Source organism: Argiope bruennichi, chromosome 11 (assembly GCF_947563725.1).
Source record: "Argiope bruennichi chromosome 11, qqArgBrue1.1, whole genome shotgun sequence".
Classification (NCBI taxonomy): Eukaryota; Metazoa; Arthropoda; class Arachnida; order Araneae; family Araneidae; genus Argiope; species Argiope bruennichi.
The window spans coordinates 73,795,882-73,823,306 of NC_079161.1; the positions used below are offsets into that span (position 1 = coordinate 73,795,882).

General features: G+C 30.2%; 1 protein-coding gene across 3 annotated transcripts in view; it reads right to left on the reverse strand.

Moving 5' to 3' along the window:
* Positions 1-27,425, reverse strand: part of LOC129956970 (pyruvate kinase PKM-like) — a 70,972-nt gene that overhangs the window by 33,940 nt on the left and 9,607 nt on the right. The window contains exon 1 of one of the 3 annotated variants that reach the window (XM_056069043.1): positions 10,930-10,965. The exons of 1 other annotated variant lie outside the window; for it this stretch is intronic. In XM_056069043.1, coding sequence (XP_055925018.1) covers positions 10,930-10,950 — 21 coding nt within the window. In that variant the 5' untranslated portion in view covers positions 10,951-10,965. Of the gene's footprint in view, positions 1-5,559; positions 5,710-10,929; positions 10,966-27,425 lie in introns of those variants that run through there. One more of the 3 variants, XM_056069041.1, reaches the window with a different exon arrangement.

The following is a 27,425-nucleotide window of genomic DNA, read 5'->3' on the forward strand; positions in this document are numbered from 1 at the left end:
AAGATAAAGAACTAAAGCATCTAAGTTTCTGTATTTCTAAAAAAATGTGTCAGAACTTATGTCAATCTACATAATTTCATACAAAGATTGATAAATTTGGTGGGAAGCATACTTCCCACGGTCCTAGAAAGGGTTAAGTAACTTAGAAATAATTAATACAAAATGAGTTACTTTCTATATACGTACTATCGAGAAAGTATAGTAATCGTCAAAAAATTCAAGCTCGAGATTTTGACGCATCTCCACGTTTTAGATCTTTCTGAGTTCGAGAAACACATATTTGGAAAATGTCTCTTTATCTGTCTGTCAATGATAAAGATAATTCAAAAAAGCTTTAAGTTACACGGATGAAATTTAGTATAGGGTCTTTACACTAAATTTGCAAATTTATATCCAATTTGGGGGGGGGGACGGTTCAGAGGACGTCTGTTTGTTCAGCTGTTCGAGTGTATGTTAACACGATAGCTACAAAACGAAGAGAGCTAGATAGAGAAAATTTGGTGCACAGATTTAACATCTATAGCGTTGACACCTGTCAAATTTTGCGCCGTATCGAATAAAGGGTTGTTTGTCTGTTCGATCTGTACTTTCAGAAGCATATACACGCGATAATTCAAAATCACATTGACATAAATATATCAAATTTGTTACAGGATTTTACAACCACAAGTGCAGTTTTGTGCCAAATTTTTGTTTCAATCGGTTGAGAAAAATGCGTCTGAAATGTAAATTCGATTTTTGGATACTATTAACCACACGCCAAGGATTTATCGCCAAAAAACTCGCCAAGGATGACAAGGTAGATTGAGTAAAAATGCTAAATTTACGCTAGAAGCTAATATTTCATAACTATTTTATGCCAATGTCACGTAAGGCGTTCATGGCAAATTTATTAGAGAGTATGCGAGATAGTTTTGTGGAGACAACTTCAGCTGGTTTTTTAAACGAGGCTTGCTATACCTTTTAGGCCGAAATTTTTTCTCTCAATTATAAATACCTAAATAAATAGAGAAATAAAAAACATATTTATAAACATCTATATATTTAAAACAATATTAAAGTAGTAAGTAACAAGACCATCCCCAGCACAAACTGCCCATACTATTTCGCCAATTTTTATTTCATATGAAAGCTCATGACCTTTAAATATGTTAATGAATGATACTCCTTCCTTCCATTAGTTCCGATAAAAAAAAAATCTCAAAAATATTATTTAAAAAACCTTGCCAGGCTCTTCCAGTTCTTACTGTTGTGTTGATTTTGAAAAAAATTTGTATCGTATAAAAGCTCACTAGGTACATACATCATCAATGATTTCATATATCAAAATAGAACAGTTTTAACAACTCTAAAGTATTACAGTGAAATAGTGTTTTTAAGATCTGGTACTTGAGAACTCGTAAATTTTCTATAATTTAATCTCTTTTTGTGATTAAGATTTTTTATAACTAGTCACCTTTAGCAACCTGCTGAAGTTCGCTGGAGTTATTAGCTATATTTAATTTCGGTGAGATTGCTTACAAATAATTTTAAGTTCATGATTCCGTCAAATTGTCAAACATTAAAGCCGTGTTGTTTTAAATGTTTTACATATGATCTGTTTATCCCATATATGAACTTTTCTAACAGAGACCACTTCCGTAATATTATAGTTTTATTAAAAGCATAAATGTCAGATTCATTTATCTTCTATATTCAGTGGCATTGTAACTTCACTTTTTTATTCGTCATATAAATTACATAGCTAGTAAATATAATCTTTCTTTCCTTTTCAACAATGGAAGGAAATCACGTGATCAAATATTTGATGAAACAATGAAAACGATTTGGATTTCATTCACAATAAGGAAAATATTCTGGTGAAATATATTTAGAAACATGTTTAAAAGTTAGTTAAATCTAGACTAAAGATTTTACAACAATCAAGCTGGTATCATTAGAAAGATAATTTTTTGGACTTCAAAAATGATCGAAAAAGTATTTTTGTGCGAGAATATATTTGAAAGTTTTTAAGAAAAAAACATTAAAACCTAACTAAATTTTTAATGATGCCAGATGATGATTAATATTATCATCTTAATTTTATGGTGTGAGAACAAGATTTTATGATGTGAGAACAAGATTTTGTTTGGGTTTCAGATTATTCAAGCCTCAAAATGCACGGGCAGAAAATTAGCGATTTATCGCTTTTGAGGTATCAATTTTTTGGCTTTTAGAGTTATTAGAAAATGATAAAGAAGATTGTCACATTTGGCCACTTATCACCAACAAAAAGTTAGATCTTGGCTCAAATGCCCGCCATGTACCCGATTCTCCTATCTGGCGAATAAAGGGCAGGGTCATAAGAAGTCACCGTCCGAAGAAGCACACAGAAGAAAATAGGAAGGAACGAGGAAAGTGAGGACAGGTATCAAAAATTATATATATATATATATATATATATATATATATATATATATATATATATATATATATATATATATATATATATATATATATATATATATATATATATATATTCAATTTTTGTTGCTAGCAAAGAAAGTTTTGGAGCTCGAAGGATTTTGAGATTTAATTCTGGCCTCGAGAAAAATAATTTTAGAACTCGTTTGATTTCGAGATGATCAAAAACCATCACTTTTCTAAATGCTGGTGATTGCAAAATATGAGTCACGTGAGAACATGATGTTATTTTGTCCAATTGATACCACGTGACTTTTAAAATATAATATTCTCGCAAGGTGATCTTGAAATTTGCTATAGTAGATTTCAACTTTTTCTTTCTTTTTGTTTTTAACTTTTTTTTTATTCTTTATGTGAGTGGCACTTATAGCTTTCCGTGCAGAGTTTCATCACTGTAAGAAATACAAATAAAATGGCCATTCTGTTTTAGATCACGTAGTGTTTTCACATCTGTTATCAATGCTATCTAGTTAAAATGGCCAATATCGACAAGTGTACTAAAAATACAACTATCGATTATGTGATCGAATCAACACAAGGATAGTCCCCCTTTCAACCCCAACTCTATGCTTTGTTGCTTTTAAACTAAAGAACAAGACATCCTACCATTAATGGTATTGTTTCAAATCGGCTCTTTATAGTCTCATCGAATGACCAAATGCTGCTTTGACATGGAAAAATTGCATTAAAACTAAATTTATTCGTTTAAATTGTTGAGCAGGCTACCTAAAACTGGTATACCGATAAGTTACCGGATAAAAGTGTGTGAGTGCGTGCGTGTGGGAGAGGTTATAAAAGAAGTATAAATTTAAAAAAAAATTGTATATACTAAAAAAAAACCTATAAAATGAAATGTCAAATTTTATAATAGCTTAATTATGAGAAAAATAGATATTTTTTAAAATGTAAATTTAGAAAAATATTTTTCATTTTTTTTTAATTTGAGATTTTTTTTAAAAGAATTCTACTTAAGTCCGTATTATGTAAGATGGAATAACTGCCAAAAATTTCATATGTATATCTGCAGTATTTTTTTTCTTTTTTTCAAATTTGACATTTTTTGAAAAAAAAAATAAGATTGTCAAAAAATGCATATAAATACTTTTCAATCAATCCGAATTCGCGTATCAAAAAATAATTCGTTTTTAAAAATGTTGTTCTTTGATTTTAAACGGTATCACAATGGTCAAATTACTTAAAGGGTTCAATTGAAACATTGTTATACTCCAAGCGAATTAGCTAGTTGCCAAAGGCGGCTAGCATATTATATTACAAGCTTTCTTTAGCAGTTTTTATACAAGACTTGAGCAAAACAAGAATGTTTTTTCCACTGCACTTCATAATTTATATCATGAGCATAATAAATAAAAATGATGTATAGAGAATTCAATTTATATATTTTTTATTTATTAAATAGATAGAAAAATTTGATAAAAATCTATAATTTTGATAAAATCAATTTTATTTCCCTCATTTGTTAGGTTTTTAAGTATTATATTCCTGCAAACATAGGCAGACAGTAATAAAAACATGTATCAAATTCCGTCAGTCCAGAGTTTTACACTTTTGAATCAATGTGTTTTTGCAGTTTAAAAAATGATTTAATCCAATTCAGAGAGATTATAAACGGAGGCTCGATTTAATTAATCAATTTAAAACCTTAATGTTAAATTTTTTAACGATTACAATTTTTTTTTTTTTTTTTTTTTTTTTTTTTTTTTGTCTGTGTAGTTTGTATACGAGAAAACAAAATTCAAATAATGAGAATTTTGTAAAGTTGTGTAAAATTTAAAATTGTTTCTTTTGAGGTTTATTTGATTGGTAAAAACCATTTTGTTAAAAATATATTTTCAGCAAGTTAAAAATTATCTTTTAAAGTCGAAGGAATCGGGAGAAACAATTATCATAAAAATTTTAAAGAGACAGTTCACATTTTAGATAACATTCAAACATTCTGCAGATTTAACTCATGTGAGGTCACCGAGAGGAGACAAAACACAATATGTTATATCATTTAAATTCATACACATATTGAATACACACTACGACTCACTACGCATGCGTTTGCCATCCTGTAACGGTGCTTTGTTTACGTTTTACTTAGAGCATTTAAATAGGGGGGAAATGCGTTATCGTTTGGCATTTGGTATTCAAAAATCAAAACAGAAAGACAATTGTCATTCTCAGACGTTTTTGTAAATTTTATTTAATATAATAATTAATTTAATGTTTGCGAACCTGGAATTTTTAAAATTTATTTTTCATTTATTTTCAGACGTTTTAGTTCTGTAATGTACACTCTTGTTCTATCAATAATGTGAGTAATATCTTTATATTTTCAGAGCTCAATTAATAAATTACTTTGATTTCGAATGTGCGATGACGTCAGCTATCAGCAAACATGAGCGGGAAAAAAAAACTAATTTTTAAATTCCACGATGTATATATATATATATATATATATATATATATATATATATATATATATATATATATATATATATATATATATGCGTTTGTCATCCTGTAACGGTGCTTTGTTTACGTTTTACTTAGAGCATTTAAATAGGGGGGAAATCCGTTATCGTTTGGCATTTGGTATTCAAAAATCAAAACAGAAAGACAATTGTCATTTTCAGACGTTTTATATATTTTTTATTATTTGCATTTAAGTTTCAACCTTAAAAATGTCTTAAATTATTAAAAAGAAGTACGAAAATTCAAAAAGGAATTTCTAAGCCGGCATTATATTATTTCTGTATTGTGTTATTTCAGGCGTTAAGGTTCCACCAACATTCTGTATATATTAATAAATTAGCTTATGAAAAAATAAAAATAGTAAAACAAATAAATTACAATTAAATCGTTAACTAAAATTATATTATTGAAAAAAAAAAATATAAAGCACAACAGCCACTTTAATCAGTACATGTACTGGCTTCAAAATTTAAATTGATACGCGTCACTACATCATTAGGGATTGACTCCATTAAGATTTTGCTAAACTGATGGCAAATATGTTTATAAAAATCAATGCAAAATTTAAATTTCAGTAAAAAAAGATTCCATTAAATAAAACTGAAATAAACAACTTACTTTATAAGAACGATCTGGTGTTGAGCAAAAAAATCCAATCCCTCGCCGTTCGAACCGCAAATTTATGCGAGGGATATGAAACAACCCATTCAATCTGAAAGCTTGTATTTTGAAGAAACTCGCGATCTCTAGCATTCAATACAAAATTGGGATAGTGTAGAAGTTCCAAAATGTGGAAAATCTCCCATGGAGGCAAACGACCTTTACTTAGAGGAGACTCATGTAGGGCGCTCGAGATTTTTGAAGGGCAAAGAAGAAGCAAGAGAAGGGAGCTTTTATTTTAGAACCAGCACTCGAGCAACTAAATGTTGGTGAAGCTCGTTTGGGCGCCTTGATCTTGATTTAATTTAGCCTCCCCATAAACAATGTTCGAATTACATGAATGAGAACACGAGTAGTTCGCGCATTCATCACATCCGCACAGGCGATCACAATTTGGCAAGGTAGCAGCAAATTTCTTCCATACTAACTGTCAGTTAATTATAAGAAGCCCATCATAAATGTTGAGTGTTCTTTTTACTTTTTTATATACATAATATAGAAAAAGTAAAACCGTCAAAAAAAATTAAAATTCGAGATTTTGACGAATCTACATGTTTTAGACCTCTCTGAGTTCAAAAAACAGATTTTTTCGAAAATGTCCGTCTATTTCTCTGTTACAAAGATAACTCAAAAACGTTTGGAGTTAGACGGTTAAAATTTGGTATACGGTCTTTACATAAAATTTGCAGTTTTCTATCAAGCTGCTAGTAAAATCTGTTCAGAGGAAGTTCATTTATCCGCTTGTTCGAATATAAGCTTACACGATATTATTAAAAGAACAGAGCTAGATAGTTAAGCTTTGGTACAAAGAGTGTAGATGCCTGTAAAATTTTGAGTCAATTCCAACAATGGGTTAATTGTCTGTCGGTCTATAATTTCACAAGTATGTAAACGTAATAAATTAAAAATGGAATGACTTAATTATATAAATATTGATGAGTGATTTTGTTACTGCAACTGTAGGCTCTGTGTTAAATTTTAGTTTCAATTGATTAGAAAAAATTTCAGACCAATAACTGTCTTATTTTTTGAAAATAAGCTGTAAATAAGTACGATAGAAATCCGCTGATAAAAAAAAAATTAAAGAATAATATGTACAATCATTCAGCATCTCAAATTTATTTTCTGGTATATTTAATATCTTTACTGCTTATATTTATTACAGAATCTATTTTTCTAAGTTCTTAAGAATGAATGAAAAACACGTGATTAAATATATAACGAGACAATAAAAATAGTCCGAATTTCAAAGCAACAATGAAAAGTGTATTTGCAAATTATGCATAAAAATATTTTTGAAAATTGCCAAAATCAATGAAGAAAAATTGTATAGCAATTAAAATGGTTTCATAAAAAAAGATTTTTTAAATTGGAATAAAAATCGTTTTCGTCCATTAATATTTTCTGAAATTATACTGGTGGGAAAAAAGCGAAACTATCGTTTGATTTTCAATTTATCAAAAGTTGTTTCATCGCTCTGGAGAATATTTGTGTGAAATTTTACAGCTTTAGGTTATTGTTTGTCTGTTCTGTTTGAGCGTAAACATAAGCATGTACATACAAACTGACGAATTCTCTTTTATTAGTAGTAAATAAGATACTAGTAAAATATTAGAAAATAAAATACTAATTAAATAGTAAATCATTCACTTTTCACTTCTAGATAAATCTTACTTTATTTTCCGAAATCTTCAACAAACAACTGATTTAACCAAAAGAATTACTTGGAATTACAATCACAGTAATCCGCAGGGCTTACACTCTGGAAGCAAGGCGATTGTACTGGATTCCAAATATAAGCATCCTTTAAACCTGACTTCCGATGATAATCGAATGCTTCTATTTTCGATTCTGTTAATCCTTTTAGAAAACATTTTAAGTTAGTAGAAATCTTTTCCAAGGATTTCCTCGAGACCGAATCCGAATGAAGGAAAAACATCACTGAAAGAACATCAAGGAGGCTTTGTTCAGTTAAATAAATCAGCTACTCAAAAGACTTTTTATTATCATTGAGGATTAGCCAGTGGTGAATAGCTAGTTTGCTAGGAATATTAAATGTATTTGATTTCAATTAGATATCTTAAGCACAATTTAATGCTAAGAATTTTGTCAACAAATTATTTTTAAGTATCTAATTGTGAAAGACATTATAGACGCATTGTTTTAATAGTCTTATGCTCGCTTTATTCAGTATGTAATAAACCATCTTAATGGAGTCATATTTCATAACATCGTAATGCTATAAAAATCGTAACTTTTCGATTCATCCATCATTTAACTTCCGCAACAGTATAACTTTCTTATTTTTCGGGAAAACTAATCAGATACTAAGCAGATTCTTTCTTCTTCAGCTTTAAACAGTGGGAAAAATCACTATATAAAATAATTGATCGAAAGATGAACACGATTTCAATTTCATTGTAACAATGATAATTATTGATAAAAATAATACAAAAAAAGCATCTTTAAAAAAGCTGTCAAAATTGAGGAAAAATTTACACGACAGATAAGTAAGTATAAATTTTTAAAATTAAAATAACATAAAAAAATATTAAAAAGGTATTTTTGTGCAATAATATTTTCTTGAATTACCTTGCAAAAACCCCAAGATCTTGTTTCATTTTTAACTAATTAAAAATTTTTAAAAATCGCACATTTTCACGATCACAAGCACATATTTTCACCATTTAAAGTGTACATGTACCAAATTTGGTACTCTAGTTGAACGGTACAGTCTATAGAGGGCTAACACACACATTTTTCTCTATTAGTAATTATACATTTCCCTATTTTTCTTTGAATATTAACACTAAACATAATAAAACTCAACAGACACAATGAAACTGCCATTTCAAAATAATCATTTGACTGATTGCTTTAGGATTATAGTAAATTTTTCTGCCTCAAATTTAACAAGTCACATTAAATTCAAGTTCAATACATAAAGAATTTTTAAATATGGATATCACCATTCTAAGCCAGAGTCAGAAAACAACGATGAAACCAGGATCGGAACTTTCTCATCCAAAATATCCCGCCATACCAGGAAAGGAGTTTTACTCAAATGGATTTAATATTCATTAAATATTCGTATAAAATGTATCAGTAATGTAAACAGACCTCGAAACTACTATTTCTGTGGTGTAATCGGCCTTATAGACTTCTTAATACGTTATTTTGAACTATTTAGATAAGTACAGATTTTTAGAAAATCGTTTATTTCATGTGCATCACGTTATAAAGCACCGCTTTTTTTATTAATGCGAAAAAACAGTGCTTTATTTAATTTATATATATAATACTTTAGTATCTATGGTTACTGTAAACATGATTACAGTATCATACATACAGTATGTGTACAGTGATTACGTATAATTACCGTGATTATCTATAATTACCACTAAACCTATTGTTATTATGGATAATCTTCGACAATTAAACATAATTACTGGGTTTATTTCATTTACCGTAAAATATATATAATAGAATAAAATAATATAATATGCAAAATCCTTAGATCGTCTGAAATGGTTTTTTTATAATTTTTATTTTATTTTATAATTTTTATTTTTTATTTATTTATTTTTGCAAATGTGAATTTAAACTGAACCAAACGATTTTTAAAAAATCGCCGTTAGCTAATTTCTTCCATAACTTATTAATATTTATTTCAAAAATACTTCAAATCTTTTTCATAAATACCAAAGTATAAGAAAGATTTTAATGAATGTTTTGAAATGTTTAATTAGTTTCATTTTTATTAATTTTCATTCATAATGTTTTATTCATTATAAACGTTTAATTTTTATTCATAAAAATAAAAAATAATAAAATCACACCAATAGTTATTCCTGATATAAATCGTTAATCGTTTGCTTTTAAATTTTTCTTTTAGTTTTATTCTAGGATTCCACTAATGTTTTCTGGCAATAATTCTTTTTATGTATTCTTATTCTTCAGTACCAACAACAAAAAATTTTGTTACATATCCTGTATAAAGTTAATTTTGAAAAAAAAAATATTAAAATAAAAGTTGAAAATTGTATGAAAATTAAATTTATATCACTAAAAAGATACTTTCTTTTTGAATTTTAATATGGTGTAAAAATAATTATTATGACATATTTTCGAAAGATAAAGTGGAAAAATCTTGCTTAATATTTAATTAATTGAAATTTTAAGATTACATTGAATTGTGATGACAGTAATAATTTATATCATAAAATAAGCCATAGAATTAATTTAAAGTCAATAAAAACTAAAAATGTAATTTTTAAAAATTCCAAAAATATTTAAAAATGAAACAAAAATATAAAAAAAAAATAAAGACAGAATTGTTCGGAGTCTGCCGTTGCTTAGCAATGAAGTGTCCATAACTTTTCTAATTGATGAAAAAAATGAATTAGTTTGAATTTAATTAGTATAAATTGAGTTCAAAATAAATTTTGAAGAGTTGTTAAAATTCGAGGAAATATTGTTTCACATATGATATCGTTAAAAATATACTTTCTTGTATTTTTAAGTGTTCATTTATTGTTTGTTATTGTCCATTTTTACTTTCTCTTATATATAGTATACAGTAAACGTCAAAATATTCGAGCTCAATATTTTGACGCATTTCCACATTTTAGACTTCCTTGAGTTCGAAAAACATATTTAAAAAAATTGTCCGTCTGTCTGTCTGTGGCAGTGATAACTCAAAAACACTGAGTTAGACAGGATGAAATTTGATATACGACCTTTACACCAAATTTTTAGATTTCTGTCTAATTTTGAGTTAAATCCGCTCAGAGGAAATCTGTCTGTCCGGCAGTTGGAATATAACTACGAAACGAAGAGAGCTAAATGGATGACATTCGGTACACATATTTAACATCAATAGCGTTGACACCTATCAAATTTAGAGGCGAATCCAATAATGGGTTGACCTTCTATGATGGGTAATATTAAAGCAAGTTAATATTTTGTAGCAACATTAACAATTTATATTCTTAGCAATAGTATTTTTTAGCAAAAATACTAAAATCACGCCATAAGTTAACATTTCGTAGAGGTGCTTTTTGGTATAATACCTTTATTAGTGAGCATGCGAGAAAGTTTTGGGAAAACTACTCTCGCTGGTTTGGCTTCACAACAGCAAGTCGTGTAGTAAATTCCAAAATTAAATTTTTAAGCTTTTAACGCGTTTCACATAAGAATGAAATGATTCCATTGTACAGAATGAAAATTTAATAATAATAATAATAAAGCAATACATTTCTTTATTTATCATTAATTTAAATATATATAGTTAATTAATACTGTTTTAATCGATATGAAATGACTTACTTTTGAATCTACGCAGCTCATGAAATTGCAGGTTTGATTCTCCGAAAAAAATTAAGCTGTTAATACCGTAATATATACGTTGCTCTAGATGAATTGATAAAACTAAGCATTTTCATTCACCATATGACGGCCACGTGCAAAAACATAACCAGTATGCGCGGCACGTCGGAGCAATGTGGGATATTCCATGAATGCGATAATGCACGGCTCAGTCATTAAGCTCAATGTAAGTGATGATCCATTATCTACGGCGAGGAAAGATAAGTTGTTCATTATCTTCCTACTATGTTCTAACGAATGGCTTTGTGAAGGACGTTTTCATGTCACCTCCCCCGCCAATGCTTTTGATCACGTGGGAAAGCGATGTTTTGAAGTGGGTTATTTGATATCAATTAACAAAAAAGTTAAAGGAAACTCGAATCTATATCTGGAAACATCGTAGCAAGCACTTAATATTATCGCAACGGGCTTGTGTGCACACGTGGTTAATACCGGCGGAAGCGGTCTCCTGAAAACTTTCTCGCATACTCTATAATAAGCTTGTTATATCAGAGAACGCCTTGCATGGCATTGATATACAATGGTTAAGAAACATTAACTTTTGGCGCGAATTTAGGATTTTTACTAAATCTATCGTGTTATCCTTGGCGAATTATTTGGCGATGAAGTGTGTCCTGGCATGCGGTAAATAGAATCGGAAAATTTAATCTATATTTCAGATGCATTTCTCCCAACCGATTTTTGTTAAAAAAAACCACATTTGTAGTCATAAAACCTTATATCAGATTTAATATTTATTGAACTCACTGTATTTTCGAGTTATCGATTGAGTTTCTATAAGTACAGACCGACAAACGGTCAACCCTCACCGGATTTGGCACAAAATTTGATCGGTACTTACACTATAGATGTTTAATGTGTGTACCGAATTTTATCTATCTAGCTCCCTTAGTTGTGGAGTTATCGTGTTAAATTATATTCTAACAGTCGAGCAGACAGACTTCCTCTGAACGCATTTTACTCAATATTTGACAGAAAGCTGCAAATTTAATATAAAGACCATATACCAAATTTCAAACCGTCTAGCTCAAAGCGTTTTTGAGTTAGTTATTTTTGTGACAGACAGACAATTGAACATTTTTCAAGAATGTAATTTCGAACTCAGGAAGGTCTAAAACGTGGAGATTCATCAAAATTTCGAGTTCGAATTTTTTTGTCGATTATTAAGCTTTCTCTATTCTACTTATACGAGAAGTCAGCCATCTGACTCTCCGACCCTCCACGAAGGCACACGGATTTAAACCATAAAAACTGAATGACCGGATCGCCGCAACAGCAACACTGGCGGGAACTGTGGTTGAGTCCTAAAGGCCATCACCGGCCACGGTATAACCCTCCCCAAAGGAAGTATGTCCCGTCATCGATGGGAGGAGTCAAATCCCCCACCTATTTGTGTACCCTCCAGAGTGGCGAGATCCAACCACCATGCCGGAAGCATCTCATCCTCATTTCGAGGTGCTCCCCGGGGGGTTTACTTATACGAGAAAGTAAAAATCAGTAGAAGTCGTCTTCTTAAAATTTTCTTGCATACTCTCAATAAATATACCTGTATATTATAAATCACATTGGCGAACAATAGCTACGAAACGCCTGCTAGAGGGTAGTTTTTAACAATTAAGCGTTTGGATAGGTTAATATATAAACATCAGGACATCGAATGTATATTTTGAACGCCTTTTTTTTCCAGAAGAAATTAAAATCAAGTTTGACACAATGAACTACAATTACAATCACAAAATCCTGTACCAAATTTCAGATAATTAAGTAATCGGGACTTTGAATTATCGCGTTTATATGTTTGTGAAAATAAAGACCGACAAACAGTAAACCTTTCGACGAATTTGGTTCTAAATTTTGTATATATATATACTTTAGATGTAAAATCAATCTACACACAAAATTTTATCCATTTAGCTCTCTTCGTTTTGTAGACATCGAGTTAACTTATATTCGGACAGCCGGACAGACGAACTTCATCCGAATGCATTGAATTCAAATTTTAGTAGAAATCTATAGTAACAATGAGACCCAATCTAAAATAACATTGAAGTTGCTTTGAAACCGGAATTGAAACGTACATTACTAGAGAATACAAAGAGAATAAGAAAATACCAGTTCTAAATTCTAAAAAATTCGTCTGAGTACCTCATAACTCCTTATTTATTGAATATTTCTCCCGTTCTTTTACAGAAAATCCATACCACCGCGTCCTTGAATTGTTCAGACGCGATAAAACAGCAAGTGAGAAAGAGGATGAATATTTAATATTTTATTCGCCCATTATTTCGCTTCTGGATCCAAAACTCGGTGGTAGATGAAACAGTCATAAATATCCATTGAATAGATTTCAAAAACAAGCTGACTGCTGGCGTCAGCAGATTCACACCGTGTCTGGTATGAAGCGTGTGGATTCACATAGGACGTGCCTTCCATTGTGTAACGGTTAAGAGCAGTTAAATGAATGGGAGAAAGAACATTAATAATCCAGCCTCTTGGTCTGTCTTATAAATTCCATTAGTCACTTGAATCAGGAAGTTGAATTCAGGATTAAATAATAAATCTCTAGTTAAAATATGAGACTGGTAACTCTTAGTTTGTGGATTGTGTGACTTCATTATACACGTACGCCTCAAAAAGAAAAAGAATTTTCGAAACAATAATGCCTCTAGGTAGTTGCCTACTTTGTCTATTTGACAATTCGACCCTGTTAATTGGCAAGGATATTTTAAATGGCAAATTAGGGTTAAAGATTAAGTATTTAAATATCTACAAGGGGGACCTCGAAATCAGGAAGTGTCCGGCATGGTGGTTGGTTCTCGCCACCCTGAAAGATACGCGAAAAGGTGGGGATCTGGCTCCTCCCATCGATGACGGGGCGTACTTCTTTAGGGAAAGGTTGTACCGTGGCCGGTGATGGCCCTTAGGGCTCAACCACAGTTGCCGCCAGTGTTACTGTTGCGGCGGTCTGGTCATTCAGTTTTACTATCCGTGTGACTTCGGGCTTGTCGGAAAGTCAATGATGACTTACCTACAATTCATAATCATCGGGAGGGGCACCTCGAAATGAGGATGAGATGCTTCCGGCATGGTAGTTGGATCTCGCCACCCTGGAGGGTACACAAATAGGTGGGGGATCTGACTCCTCCCATCGATGACGGGACGTACTTCCTTCGGGGATGGTTGTACCGTGGCCGGTGATGGCCCTTAGGACTCAACCGCAGTTCCCGCCAGTGTTGCTGTTGCGGCGGTCCGGTCATTCAGCCTTATGGTTTAAATCCGTGTGCCTTCGTGGCGGGTCGGAGAGTCAGTTGGTTGACTTACCTACAATTCCTAAAGGCCTGTTCTTGTAATAAAAGTCGAAAATACTTATACATATGCGCGCTGAATGAAGGTCTTCCAAAAATTTAATCCCACAACGGGTTTAATTCCCCCCCCCCCTTCCCAACCACCTGTTCACCGGCAAATATATTATTACACAATAAAGATACACCGCCCATCATTCACTATTTTCCGCATCAATTTTCTGCATTGTATCTTCTAATGCAATCTTCACTTCATTTGTACTTTTCGTCTCACTTCTCGCAACAGTATCTCCGCTTGCGAAATGAATGTTCCCGTAGCAACAGGGCCATACCAAAACCAAAGGAGGAGGGGGGAAGTGGACACATCATCAAGCGGTGAGCGCACAAAGGAAAAGAAACCATATCGGATGTCGGGGCGGAACACAATTCTTTGGGAAATCCGTTACCTGTATCATTAGGGCAAAACCTGAAAAACGAGAGCAAATCTCGATCAGTCTGGCTGTCTCAGACATAAATGGCACGAACGAAAAATACTCCCTTCGGGAGAGATGTTATTTATGACACAATAACCCAGAGAACAGCTGATGCAGAGGACAATTATTTCTTTACTGGCACAAAGTACTCCTAGGCACACACACACACAAAAAAAAGATATAATTCTGAATTCATGTTTTGTAGTTACGGATTTTATGCCGTATCACAGACTATATTAATGAAACGGTTATGTAAAATAACACCTGTTTTAAAAATAATCAAAGTTTGTGAAATAAATAATAAGAATTCGATCGCATGCCTGCAGCTGAGAAGTTGCATTGTTTTAATTATCAAGCAGGTGTAACAGGTTTCAGTTGTGTTCCAGAAACGAACATTTATGCGTAGGTTTATCATAATTACATTAAACCGCGTTACAGTAAATTACTTTTTATACGCCTTTCAAGTGACTGGTGGAAATCGATGTATAAATAAATAAATAAAAAGCATATAATTAAAAATGTAATAGAAGGTTTTGAGAATCGAAAATTTAATGCTGAAAGATGCAATTTTAAAATGTCTTATTTTCTCATTTACGAAATATAGAAAAAATTTCGTAATCGTCAAAAAATTTAGAGCTTGAAATTTTTACGAATCTCCATGTTTCAGACTTAAAAAAACATTTTTGAAAACTATGTCTGTCTGTCTGTCTGTGAACACGATAACTCATAAAATTTTGAAAGAGACGGATGAATTTAGTATGTAGTCTTTTTATCAAATGTGTACATTTTTATCAAATTTTGAGTAAAATCCATTCAGAGGGAGTCAGTCTGTAGCAATACAAAGGAATAAATAAAATTTGGTGCACAGATATGTACCTAATTTTGAATGAATTCACTGAATGTACTGATCATATCTCTATCTATAACCTCGCATGCAAGTCAACGAAATAAGTCAAAAACACACCAATTTGGAGAAATAAAATTTGCTACATAATTTTAGAATCAAAACACAATTTTTTCATCAAATTTTGAACTAAATGTGTCGAAAGTTTGGCTGTCTGTCGGTCTGTACACTCTCATGCATGTGAATGATTTAACTCACGATTGCAACAACTTCGATAAATGAAATTTAGTGTGAAATTTGGAGTGAATTTACATTTTTGCTGAATCTATCGTGTGATCCTTGGCGAGATTTTTCGCGATTAATCTTTGGCATGCAGTTAATAATATCCAAAAATTGAATTTGTGTTTTAGACACGTTTTTCCTAAACTAAAATTTGACACAAAACTGCATTTGTAATCACAAAATCCAAAACCAAATTTGATAAATTCAAGTCATTAAGCTTTTGGGTTATCACGCATTTGAAATATTTTATGTTTCTGAAAGTACAGACCAACGGACGGTCAACCTTTCGTTGGATTTGGTTAAAAATTTGTCAGATGTCTACACTAAAGATTAAATCTGTGCACCAAATTGTATCCATTTATCTCTCCTCACTTTGCAGCTATCGTATTATCTTATATTCGAACAGCCAGATAGACGGACTTCCTCTGAACAAATTTTGCTCAAAATTTGACAGAAAACTGCAAATTTGGTGTAAAGACCATATACCAAATTTCAACCATCCAGCTGAAACCATGCTTGAGTTACCTTTGTTATAGACAGACAGACGGATATTTTTCAAAAATGTGTTTTTCGAAGTAGTCAAGGTGGTCTAAATCGTTAAGATTCATCAAAATTTCGAGTTCGGATTTTTTGGCAATTATTATACTTTCTTCATACTACGTATCCGAGAGTGTAAAAATGGAACAACTTAGATAACTGAAATTTGGTGTGTGATATAGTTAATTACAATTGTAGTTGTGATTGAAATGTTAGTTTCAATTGGTCCGAAAAAAAAAAAAAAGAATTCAAAATGCATACTCAGTTTCTTTCGTTATAATGACAGAATCAAATGCTTGTGTCCGGGATTCTTTAAAAGAAAGAAAAAAAGAAAATCTGTGCAGGTGTCGTTTACGATCTTGTTTAAAGTCCACACTTTTATGTGGAAGGAGATATATAACAATTTTTAAAGATATATTACTAAACAGAATTGTAAATAATCTAATTTTAATATTAATTAATTAATATATTTTTATAACGTGAAAAAAATTACACACACACACACACACGAATTATGCATCCAATGAAGAAAATACACAGATAACCGAAGCTTTTTGGCCTTAGCGTAGCATATATAATATAATCTATCATTACAATGATTACGAGTGCATGACTGGAATGCTAATATATAACTATTGCAAAGTAACACCTGTTGCCGAGAAATCTAAGATGACTAAGCAAATCATTAAAAAGCCGATCGTGAGTCTTCATTTGCACAATTGTATTCTTTTAATTAAGGAAGTGCACAGGTGGCAGGAGAGCCTCAGAAATTAATATTAATGCATAAATTTATTTTGATTATTTATTTTCCAAACAGGAGTTAAAACGAAGGCGAAGTTTTATCCAACTTATTGGATTGAGGTGATATCACATTTCCATTATAAAAATCAAAATGACTATCGTTTAATATCTAATTGTACGCTATTAAATGTTTTTTCCCCTCAATTTCCAGCGAAAGAGCCCTTCCTACCTGCGCTCTCGCATACAGTCTTGCATGGATATTAACCTCTTTCGCTCCAACATAAAAATTGACAAAATCTTTCATCAACAACCTTGACCAAAGATTTGGATTTTGCTTTTAGACTCCTACATGTGAGCGTTTTGTGCTTGGTAATATAGTATGGAAAAAATGAATTGTGTATTTTGTGTTTTTTTTTTCAACTGATTGGAACCAAAATTTGATAGAAAGCAATTTTGATAACAAAATGATGTACAAAATTTTATGCAGATTTAGATTCTAAATTCGTGAACCAAAATGTATCCATTTAGCTCTCTATGTTTTATAGATATAGTGTAATCTCGTTACATGGTGTAAATAGAAATTGAACTTGATTACAATTTTAGTGTAAGCCCACATACCAAATTTTATCCATCTAGGTCACAGCGATTTTCGAGTTATTGTGTTCACAGACAGAGATTTAGTCCCAAAAAGATTTTTTGGACTCAAGAAGTCGACACGTCTCGAGGTTCGAAATCGACGATTACGGTATTTTCTCTTTATATACGCCATATATGAGAAAATACTAAACGCAAAAGTAAGTAGCAGAAAAAAAAAGAACACAAATGTCAAAACTTGCTGGAAGAAGATTATCAGGAACTGAATGTTAAAGAAATAATATATATATAATACCCTTTACAAACACAGAACTTATAAGACCAATAATATCGCCTCATGCGTATTTTAATGACAAATATTGGAATGAGTTTGACAATAAACTTCAGATATGAGATTATATCTGTCTTCGCTTAAACCTATTTTATAAATTCCCGCTCCAACCTCAAGGACAAGATTGGAATTTCCTTCCCTTTAAATAGTTGATTATCTACAGTGAGCGATAGTTAGCTTTCCTCGTAAGTTTATGTTAAGTTATTTCAATGTTGTTTTCATTTCTTACAAAAAGGAACTAATCTGAATAGATAAAAGATGAATAAAAGATTCAAAATTTAGTTAAAATAGAAAGTAATTAATAAAGCAAACTTTTGATGTTCCCCAGCTGCATTTTCAGAAAATATTTCACAAAAATAATATTTATCCTATCCAAAAACTTAAAAAAAAAATGTTTTTATTGCTAACAATTTTATTTTTGTACATTTTTTTTCATTAAATTTAATAAAATTTTTATTTAAAATCGAATTTATAACGATATTTTTATTATTGCGTTGAAATTCAAACTAATTTAATTGTTCCATCAAAGTATTCAGTTGCGTGGTTTTGCCATTTAAAATCAAGATTTTTCTTTCCATCGGGCTTTTTTTCTTTCTTTTTTTTCATTAACTTTAAAATACAATTTTCGCTTTCGCGTTTATTTCGTTGAATAAATATCTCGTAATCCGCACGTGCAGTAATTTATAATAGACTGTTTCCATTAAATTCATTTTCCAATCTTATCAAATTAAAAAAATGCTTATTTAAAATTTCATTTTTAAAATTTTCAATAGTTTAATATACAAAATATCAAATATTCTGAATAAACAAACTGATTGCAATAGGTAAATAAAAAATAAAAATACTATCTAAGATGGATATAAAAGTTGGAAAATACTGATCGAAAAATTATTAAAACATTTAATCAGACTGCAGAATTAAAATTAATTTCCTATATATTAAGTTTATAACATATTTTATTAGAAATATCTTATATTGAGATGAGGCGAGAAATATGTAAAATAAATACAATGCAACGCAGATTGATAAATTTAAATGGATCATTTTGATTAAATCGGATATTAAGGCCATGATTCACTAATTTATTCTAAAAGACCATCTGTGAATAGTTATGGTCATTTTGAAAATGTTAAAGGCCGTTAGTGAAAGAGACACAGACTCCTGGTTTACTTCAAAATGTGTTTCAATTCGTATATGAAACAGTTACAGTTACAAACGATAAAATATATTGTTATTAATAACAATCAAGAAACACCAAACGATTTTTCAAAAGCTTAAACAAATAACATTTTCAAGTCTAGATAAAAAAACGAAAAAGAAAAAAAAATACGCTGAAATAAAAGAAAAGAATAAATTGTATATAATTGCAACTGTTGCATACAATTCTTTAAAAAGAAACATGAGCCACAGGAATTACATAATCTATTTTTTGACCTTGGATGAAAAAAAAATTAGGAGAAAAAAAGTACATTTATGGAAACGTCGTTAAACTGCCACTACAATATCGTTTGCTATCTTCCTTATTCAGACTCTCAGGAAAGAATGTGATTTTTTTTTCAAACAAAAGAGAATGACGGTCATTGTTAGTTTTCGGCACAAAACATAGATTTTGTTCTCTTTTTTTTATGATTTATAATAAGGCGAATTTTTTTAATCATTATAGTTGAAAAATCACAAAATGAAAGAATAAAATGTTTTGCTTCACTGATAACTTATATGATGAGTAAAAATTTGGAACAAATATTTAATCAGTAACGAATTGAAAAGAATCATCCGAGTACACAATCGAAAATTTAAACAACAAAACATACAATCGCTGAATTTCCTGTGGGCTTGAAAGATTCAATAACTGAATTTTTGTCGCAACAACAAATCACAACAAAACACAAGAATTTAGGCATAATAGAAAGAAAAAAGAGGATGCAGATTGTCATACATTACAAAATACATTGTAAAACAACTAAATTAAAAAGAATAAATAAAAGAAAATATTATAAAACCAGTGGGCATGGTATCCCCGAAACTGTCTCGCATACCCCTTAATAAAAATGTTATACACCCCTGCATAAAATTTTGGACCATGGTGAAGTATTTAATACCTCTACAGCTCAGATTTTTATTTTCAGAATTCCATAAATAAGTGTTTTGTGTATCGCAGTATAGTTGTGAATAAATAAAATGCATTTTGAACGGGTTTTTTTTTGTTGTTGTTTTGTTTTGGCCAAATAGTGAAATCGAAATTTCATATAGAACAATTTTTATTAACAAAATTGTTTAGCAAATTTGATTAATCTAAGTTGTTGCGCTTTAGATTTTGTACGTTTGTATGCATAAAATATACAGACTGACAAATGGTAAATCTTTTGACAGTATGATTTAAAATTTGATACAAATCGACATTTTAAATGCTAAAACCGTGTCCCAAATTTCATTATTATGAGATTTCAACGAATTTCCTACGTTTAGACACATTTTAAGAATTCTATCTCTCTGTCTGGCAACACAATAACTCAAAAGTTTTTTGGGCTAGATGGATGAAATTGGGAAGAAATTTTTTTACACCAAATCTGTGGATTTCTGTTCGATGTTTAACAAAATCCATTTAAAGAAGGTCCAGAAAGGCTAGTCCAAAACAAGTAATACAAAATATAAAGAATTAGATGAATAAAATTTGGCGCACACTATTAGCAGCTACAGTACAGTTCTGTCTCAAATTCTGAAATAAATTCATTAAAAAAAAACTGACTGTCTGTCCGTCCGTATATTCATATACTAAATATGATAACTCAAAAATGCAAAGACTTAAATAAATGAAATTAAATATGTGATCTTGTTAATAAAATTGTTGTCAACACCTCCTCGCATGCTCTCTGATCAATATGTTATTCCAGAGAACGACGTGCATGGTATTGGAGTATAATAATTACGAAAGATTAACTTTTAGCTAGAATTTAGCACTTTTACTGAATCAATTCCTTAGAGAGTTTCGTTAATGAATGTGGTTAATAGAATTCGAAAATCGAATTTGTGTTTTAGACGCGTTTTTCCCAACCTATTGAAACAAAAATTTCACAGAGAGCTACACTTGCAGTCACAAAATTACATACCAAATTTCAGATATTTAAGTCTTGGTGTTTTCTACTTATTGCGACTACTTGTTTTTGAAAGTAGAGACCCAACGAGCATCAATACCTTGATGAATTTGGTTCAAAATTGGATAGTTGTCCACATTGTGTAATGTTAAATCTATGCACCAAATTTTATGTATCTAGCTCTCTTGGTTTTGTAGTTATCGTATTAACTTGTATTCGAATAACCGGGCAGACATATTTCCTTAGAACGGATTTTGCTTAAAATTTGATGGAAATCTACAAATTTAGTGAAAAGTCACTTTACCAAATTTCATCTTTCTAGTTCAATGTGTTTTTGAATTATCTTTGAAACAGACAGATAAACGGAAACAAATAATAAATAAAGTAATATAAAGTATCTTTTTAATGATATCATGTGTAGCGATACTATCTCGAATTTTAAAAAGTCTTCAAAGTTTATGTTGAGCGCATTTTGTAACAATTCAATGCAAACCAATTTATTTTTCCATCGATTACAAAAGTTATAGACACTCCATTATCAAGTGATGGCAGGATTTCCAACAATTATGTCTTTATTTTTTGATATATTTATTTATTTATTTTTTAATATTTTGGCAGCGTTTTCTTTTCTTTTCTTTTTTTAATAAATCATAAAACGTATTTGAAATAATTAAAAAATTACTGCCATTACTTCTATAACAAAAAATTACTGCTTGTAATCTTAAAACTTCATTTAATTAAAAATTTAATGAAATTTTGGTGTTCCCATGCGATGTTATCCGAAAATATTACTCTATAATAATCATTTTTACGCAATTTTAAAGTTCAAAAAATTATCTTTCCATAAAATATTTTTTTTAGCATTTGGTGACATAAATTTTTAATAATTTACATCACTGAATGTATAATCACTTTAATAACCTTTTTCAAAATTAATTTCATTCTCAATATGTAACAATATATTTTTGTTATTATAATTGAAGAATTAGAATGTATATTTTTTGTTTGTTTGTTCCAAAAACATATTTGCCGAATTCCGAGATAAAAATGAAAGAAAAGTTTAAGAGCTAACGATTAACGATTTATATTAGGAATAATTGTTGATTTGATTTATTTTCCTATTTTTTCATTAATAAAAATTAAATATTTAATTAAGTTCTCAAAACGTCCATAAAACATTTCTTATATTTCAATAAACATGAACAAAATTTGAAGAACTTTTGAAGCAAATATTAATAATGTATGAAAAAATTTCTTAAAGGAAGTGTTTAAAAATCGTTTGGTTCAATTTAAATTCACATTTGAAAAAAAAAAATATCTCAGCCGGGCAAAGGTTTTTGTATGTTATATAATTCTATCAACTATATATATATATATATATATAATACATTTTTTTCACATTAATAATATCAAATAAGCAGCGTTTTTTATTGTGATAAACATGAAATAAACAATTCTCTAAAGTCTGGTAAGTCTCTATATAATTCAAATGACCGGATGACCGGATTAAAAGATTGCTGATGTGACCGGTTATATTAAAGAAATTGCAGCTTCGACAATTGTTTACATTATAGATCCGTGTTATGCCCAGATTTGGTGAATACTAAATCCATTCAAGTCAAATTATCCTTCTTATAGCAGGATATTTTCAAGTTCAAGCCCAGGTTTCCTCCTCGTCTTCTGACTATGGCTTAGAATGCTGAGGCCCATATTCAAAAATTATTCGTATATTAGAACTTAACCTTAAAATAATATGTTAAATTATTGGCAGAAAATGTAACATTAAACTTAAAGTGATGATTAAGAGATTGTTTACAAATAGCAGTTTCGGTTACTGCGTTCAGTGTTAATGTTAAAAAAAATAGGGAAATGTCTCTCTACCAATTAAGAACTTCTGTGTGTTCGCCCTCTACAAGGCAGACCATTTGATCTAGAGCAATATATATTAGAAAATGGAAATGTACACATTGGGGCAATTTTTAAAAAAATATTTTAATTGTGATTTTAATTAGGAAATGTTAAACAAGAACTTGGTATTTCTCCGAAATAACTCTCTAAAATAACAATACACATAATTAGTTTTTTCATCATTTTAATATTAAAAAAACTGTTTTTTAACCATACTTATTTTGCTGTCGTGGAAATTGTGCCGCAATTTTGACTACATTTACAGATTTTTGCATAACTTTAAATTATAAATTTCACTTTTACAATGAAATTGAAACCGTATTAAATGTTTCGTCAAATATCCCGCGGTTTTCTTTCACCGTTGAAATCTATAGATGAAGTATTATTTAGTTTACCCTAAGAATAAAATTGTAGTCCTCGGATGTTAGAAGATAGATGAACCAAAAAATTACGACATTAATGGCGCTATGATGTCATGGGATTCGACTCAATTAAGATGGTTCATTTACACAATGAATAAAACCGTTCATAAGGCTATTAAAATAACGCCGCTGTAATACCTTTCACAATTAGATGCTTAAAAATAATTTATCGACAAAATCCTTTACATAAATTTATGTTTAAGAGATTCAATTGAAATCAAATACAATCAATATTCCTAGCAAACTAGCAAGTCGCCAAAGGCGGCTAATCCACAATAATAATAAAAAGTCTTTTGAGTAGTTCATATATTTAATTGAACAAGCCTCCTTGATGTCCTTTCAATGACGTTTTTCCACGATTCGGATTCGATGTAGGGGAAATCCTCGAAAAGATTTCTGCTAATCCCAAGTTAAATGTTTTCTAAAAGGATTAACAGAATTGAAAATAGAAGCATTCGGGAATACTTATATTTCGAATGATTTCTTTAAATTTCGTATACGAAAAAATAAAAAGTATCTGAGCACTTGCGACCGTCTCGTCCAAGATCCCCAATTTTTATGCATTAAGGTGGTCGGAGAATATTTTTACTTGGAATATGCAAAGTAATTACGGAAGACCGTTTATGTTGGATTTTTTTCAAACGCTCATAGACGAAACAACACTAGAAAACAAAAACACTGTTTTGTTTATCAGAATTACAAAATTATCAGTTAAAGCCCACTTCAAACGATATCCTGAATGGGTTGGGCAAAAGTAACTCGACACTCCCTGCTAAAAAGCTGCAGGTTCAACGGAACTATAAAGACTCGAGGAAAAGAGTTATTTTAAGACCAGCGAAAATAAAGTGTGGGCTGTTTAGCCCATTTTTTTTTTTTTTTTTTTTTGCCGATAACAGACAACAATTTGCTTGTAAAAAAGCGAAATCTCCATCGCTTTGAGGGCGAAATTCTTTTGAGAATTTCGATCTTTCGATATTTTTGTAGTTTAAGAATGGAATTAAAGGAGTGTAAAGTATTCTGATTTATAAAAATGGTTAAAAAGAAGAATGGAGATGTCGTTAAAAAAGGATTAATCTTGCACGTCAAGATTTTATCGATTTCAAAAATTGTGAGTAGTAAGTAATAATTAAACCGAAAATAAATGTTCACTGACTTTACTTAACTAATTTCTTTTAATTACGTCAATTTAACTACAGTTCCGACTTTAATAACGACGAAATTAAGTTTCTTCAAAAAGCTTCGCATTGTCGCTTAAAGAAGTTAAGAAAGTTTGAAGTTTCTAATAAGAATCTCAGACAGAAATGACTTGAGTTATTTAAGAAATTTTACACGTCAGAAAAGTATTTTCTTTCTGGGTTTCTTACAAGGTAATGGCTCGCGAATTTCTGTTGATTCTCGCTAGATCAAATTATTCGGTAAGTAACCTTAATACTAAAGTTCTAATTAAATAGTGCTTTAGAGTTTTTCGAACAATATTCTGTCTCAAATAAACTTAGAACAGTCAAAAAATTTGAAGAAAGAAATGTATATTCCCAATATACGCTTATTCCCAATATACATTTATTCCCAATATATTGTATAAATGTATAGTCTTTATTCCCAATATACAAAATTATCTTACTACCTAGTTATTTATAATAATCACATTTGTCATTTATTTCAGATAAACCATTTTTCACTTCATTTTCACTTTTTTGTATATAAAGTATAAAAAGAGAAAATATTGCAAATTAAAAAAAAAAAAAATCGATATCGAAAATTTTGACGAGTCTCCAAATTTCAAACCTCTCTGAGTTATTAAAACTAGACGGAATTGTTTCTCCAAAACTTTCTCGCAAACTCTCAAATATAGTGTTATCTCAGAGAACGCCGACTGGTATGATGTGTAAGTTTGGAAAGGGGATGCCAGCTCATATGTAGTCCTCGTCATCTGACCGTGGTACAAAATAACGAGGTTCGTCACTAAACAGTCCTAGTTTTGATTTAAAGAGAGACGTTAATATTAATGAACTAACCCAGAAAACGCCTTGCATGGCAATGGCGTATAATATTTGCGAAAAATTAATTTTGGCGTAAATTTAGAATTTTTGTGTGATATTTGGCGAGTTTTTTTTTGGTAATTAATCCCTGGTATGTGGTTAATAATATCCAAAAATTAAATTTGTGTTTTAGATGGATTCTTCTCAACCAATTAAATCGAAAATTTGATGCAAAATTTGAATTTTAATCACAAAATTGCACACCAAATTTGATGTATATAAATCATTGAATTTTTTTTATCGCGTTTACATATTTCTGAAAATAGAGAGCGATATATGGTCAACTCTTTGTTGGATTTGGATCAAAATTTGGTAGGTGTTTATTCCATAAATGCTAAACCGGTATACCAAATTTAATCTATCAAGTTTTCATCTTTTTGTTGGTATCGATTAACTTATATCCGAACAGCGGACAGACAGACTTCCTTTGAACGGAATTCACTCAAAATTTGACAGAAATCTACAATTTAGGTGTAAATATCATATAAGAAATTTCATCTGTCAAGTTCAAAGCGTTTTTGAGTAATCTTTGTCATAGACAGACAGACAGATATTTTCCAAAAATGTGCTTTTCGAATTCAGGGAGATATAAAACAGGGAGAAAATATTTAAAAAAAAAAAACTGTTTATCTTTGTCGCTCTGTTTGTTTGGTTGTGAACGCGAAAACTTAAAATGAGCTTAGGGCTAGATGGATGAAATCTGGTATGCATTTTTACATCAAATTTCCAGATATCTACCAAATTATCAAATCAAATGTATAGTCTGTATGTATGTCCGAATACAAGTGCATGCGAAACTACAAAACGGCAACGGTTAGATGGTTAAAATTTGATAAACAGTTTTTAGTCTTTAAGGTGTAGATTTGTATCAATTTTTGAATCAAATGCATCGAAAATGACCATCGGCCGGTTCATACATTCGCAAACGTGGTACCGCGATAATTCAAAAATGCAATAACTTAAATAAATAAAATTGGGCATCTTGTTCTGAAACTATAGTCCCGTGTAAATTGATTGACAAAAAGGCAGCCAAAATTCAGTAAGTTTTTCTACACTGTCATAGGAAACAGGAAACAGTCGGGTGACAGATTCTGATAATAAAAATATGAGCGCAGGTGGGGTTTAAGGCGTTGCCCTAGGTTAACAATTTTTACGCCGTGTGAGAGAAGATAAAATTTTCATTAGAGAGTATGCAAAAAATTTCAGTAAGACTGATTTTAAGAAAAAGTTTTTTATCCCTAGCCCTCACTTACGGCAAGAAACGCAAGAAAAATTATCATTAGGACTTCTTTTACAATAATATTTTTAAAAAAAAAATCACAAAAATAGTCAACTCTGTGATTCGAAATTACTTTAATTTGTTTTTTTTTAACCATTACAGGATCTAAGCTTGGGTGATTGATTCAATGATGTATGAAGGTTAAATAACGAAACGATTTAGAAACGAAATAAACGGCTTCGTTTCGTTACTCTGATTTAAAAAAATCTCAAAGAGCTGCTGCGAAAAGATTTAACAGTCAACTTCTCCAAAAATGAAAGTAATTTTTTTGCGTTTCTAGTTTTTTTTATATAAATAATAATTAAAATAATTCATTAGTATCACCAAAAAATTTGAAGAATACTCGAACCTCAAATGATAAATTCAAAGCTTGATTTTAATTATATAACAGCAATAACCTATACACAAATAACGGAATGTATATTGCCACAATGCACGAGAGTTTAAACACAGTGACTAAAGTGATGAAGAGTATTGTAGTAATTAATTGTTAAAAACATTTTTTTTTAAAATTTAATAAAATTAGTGAAAAAAATTAAACGGAAATAAAATTGGTATAATTGAAAAAACTATTATTATTATTATTTGAATT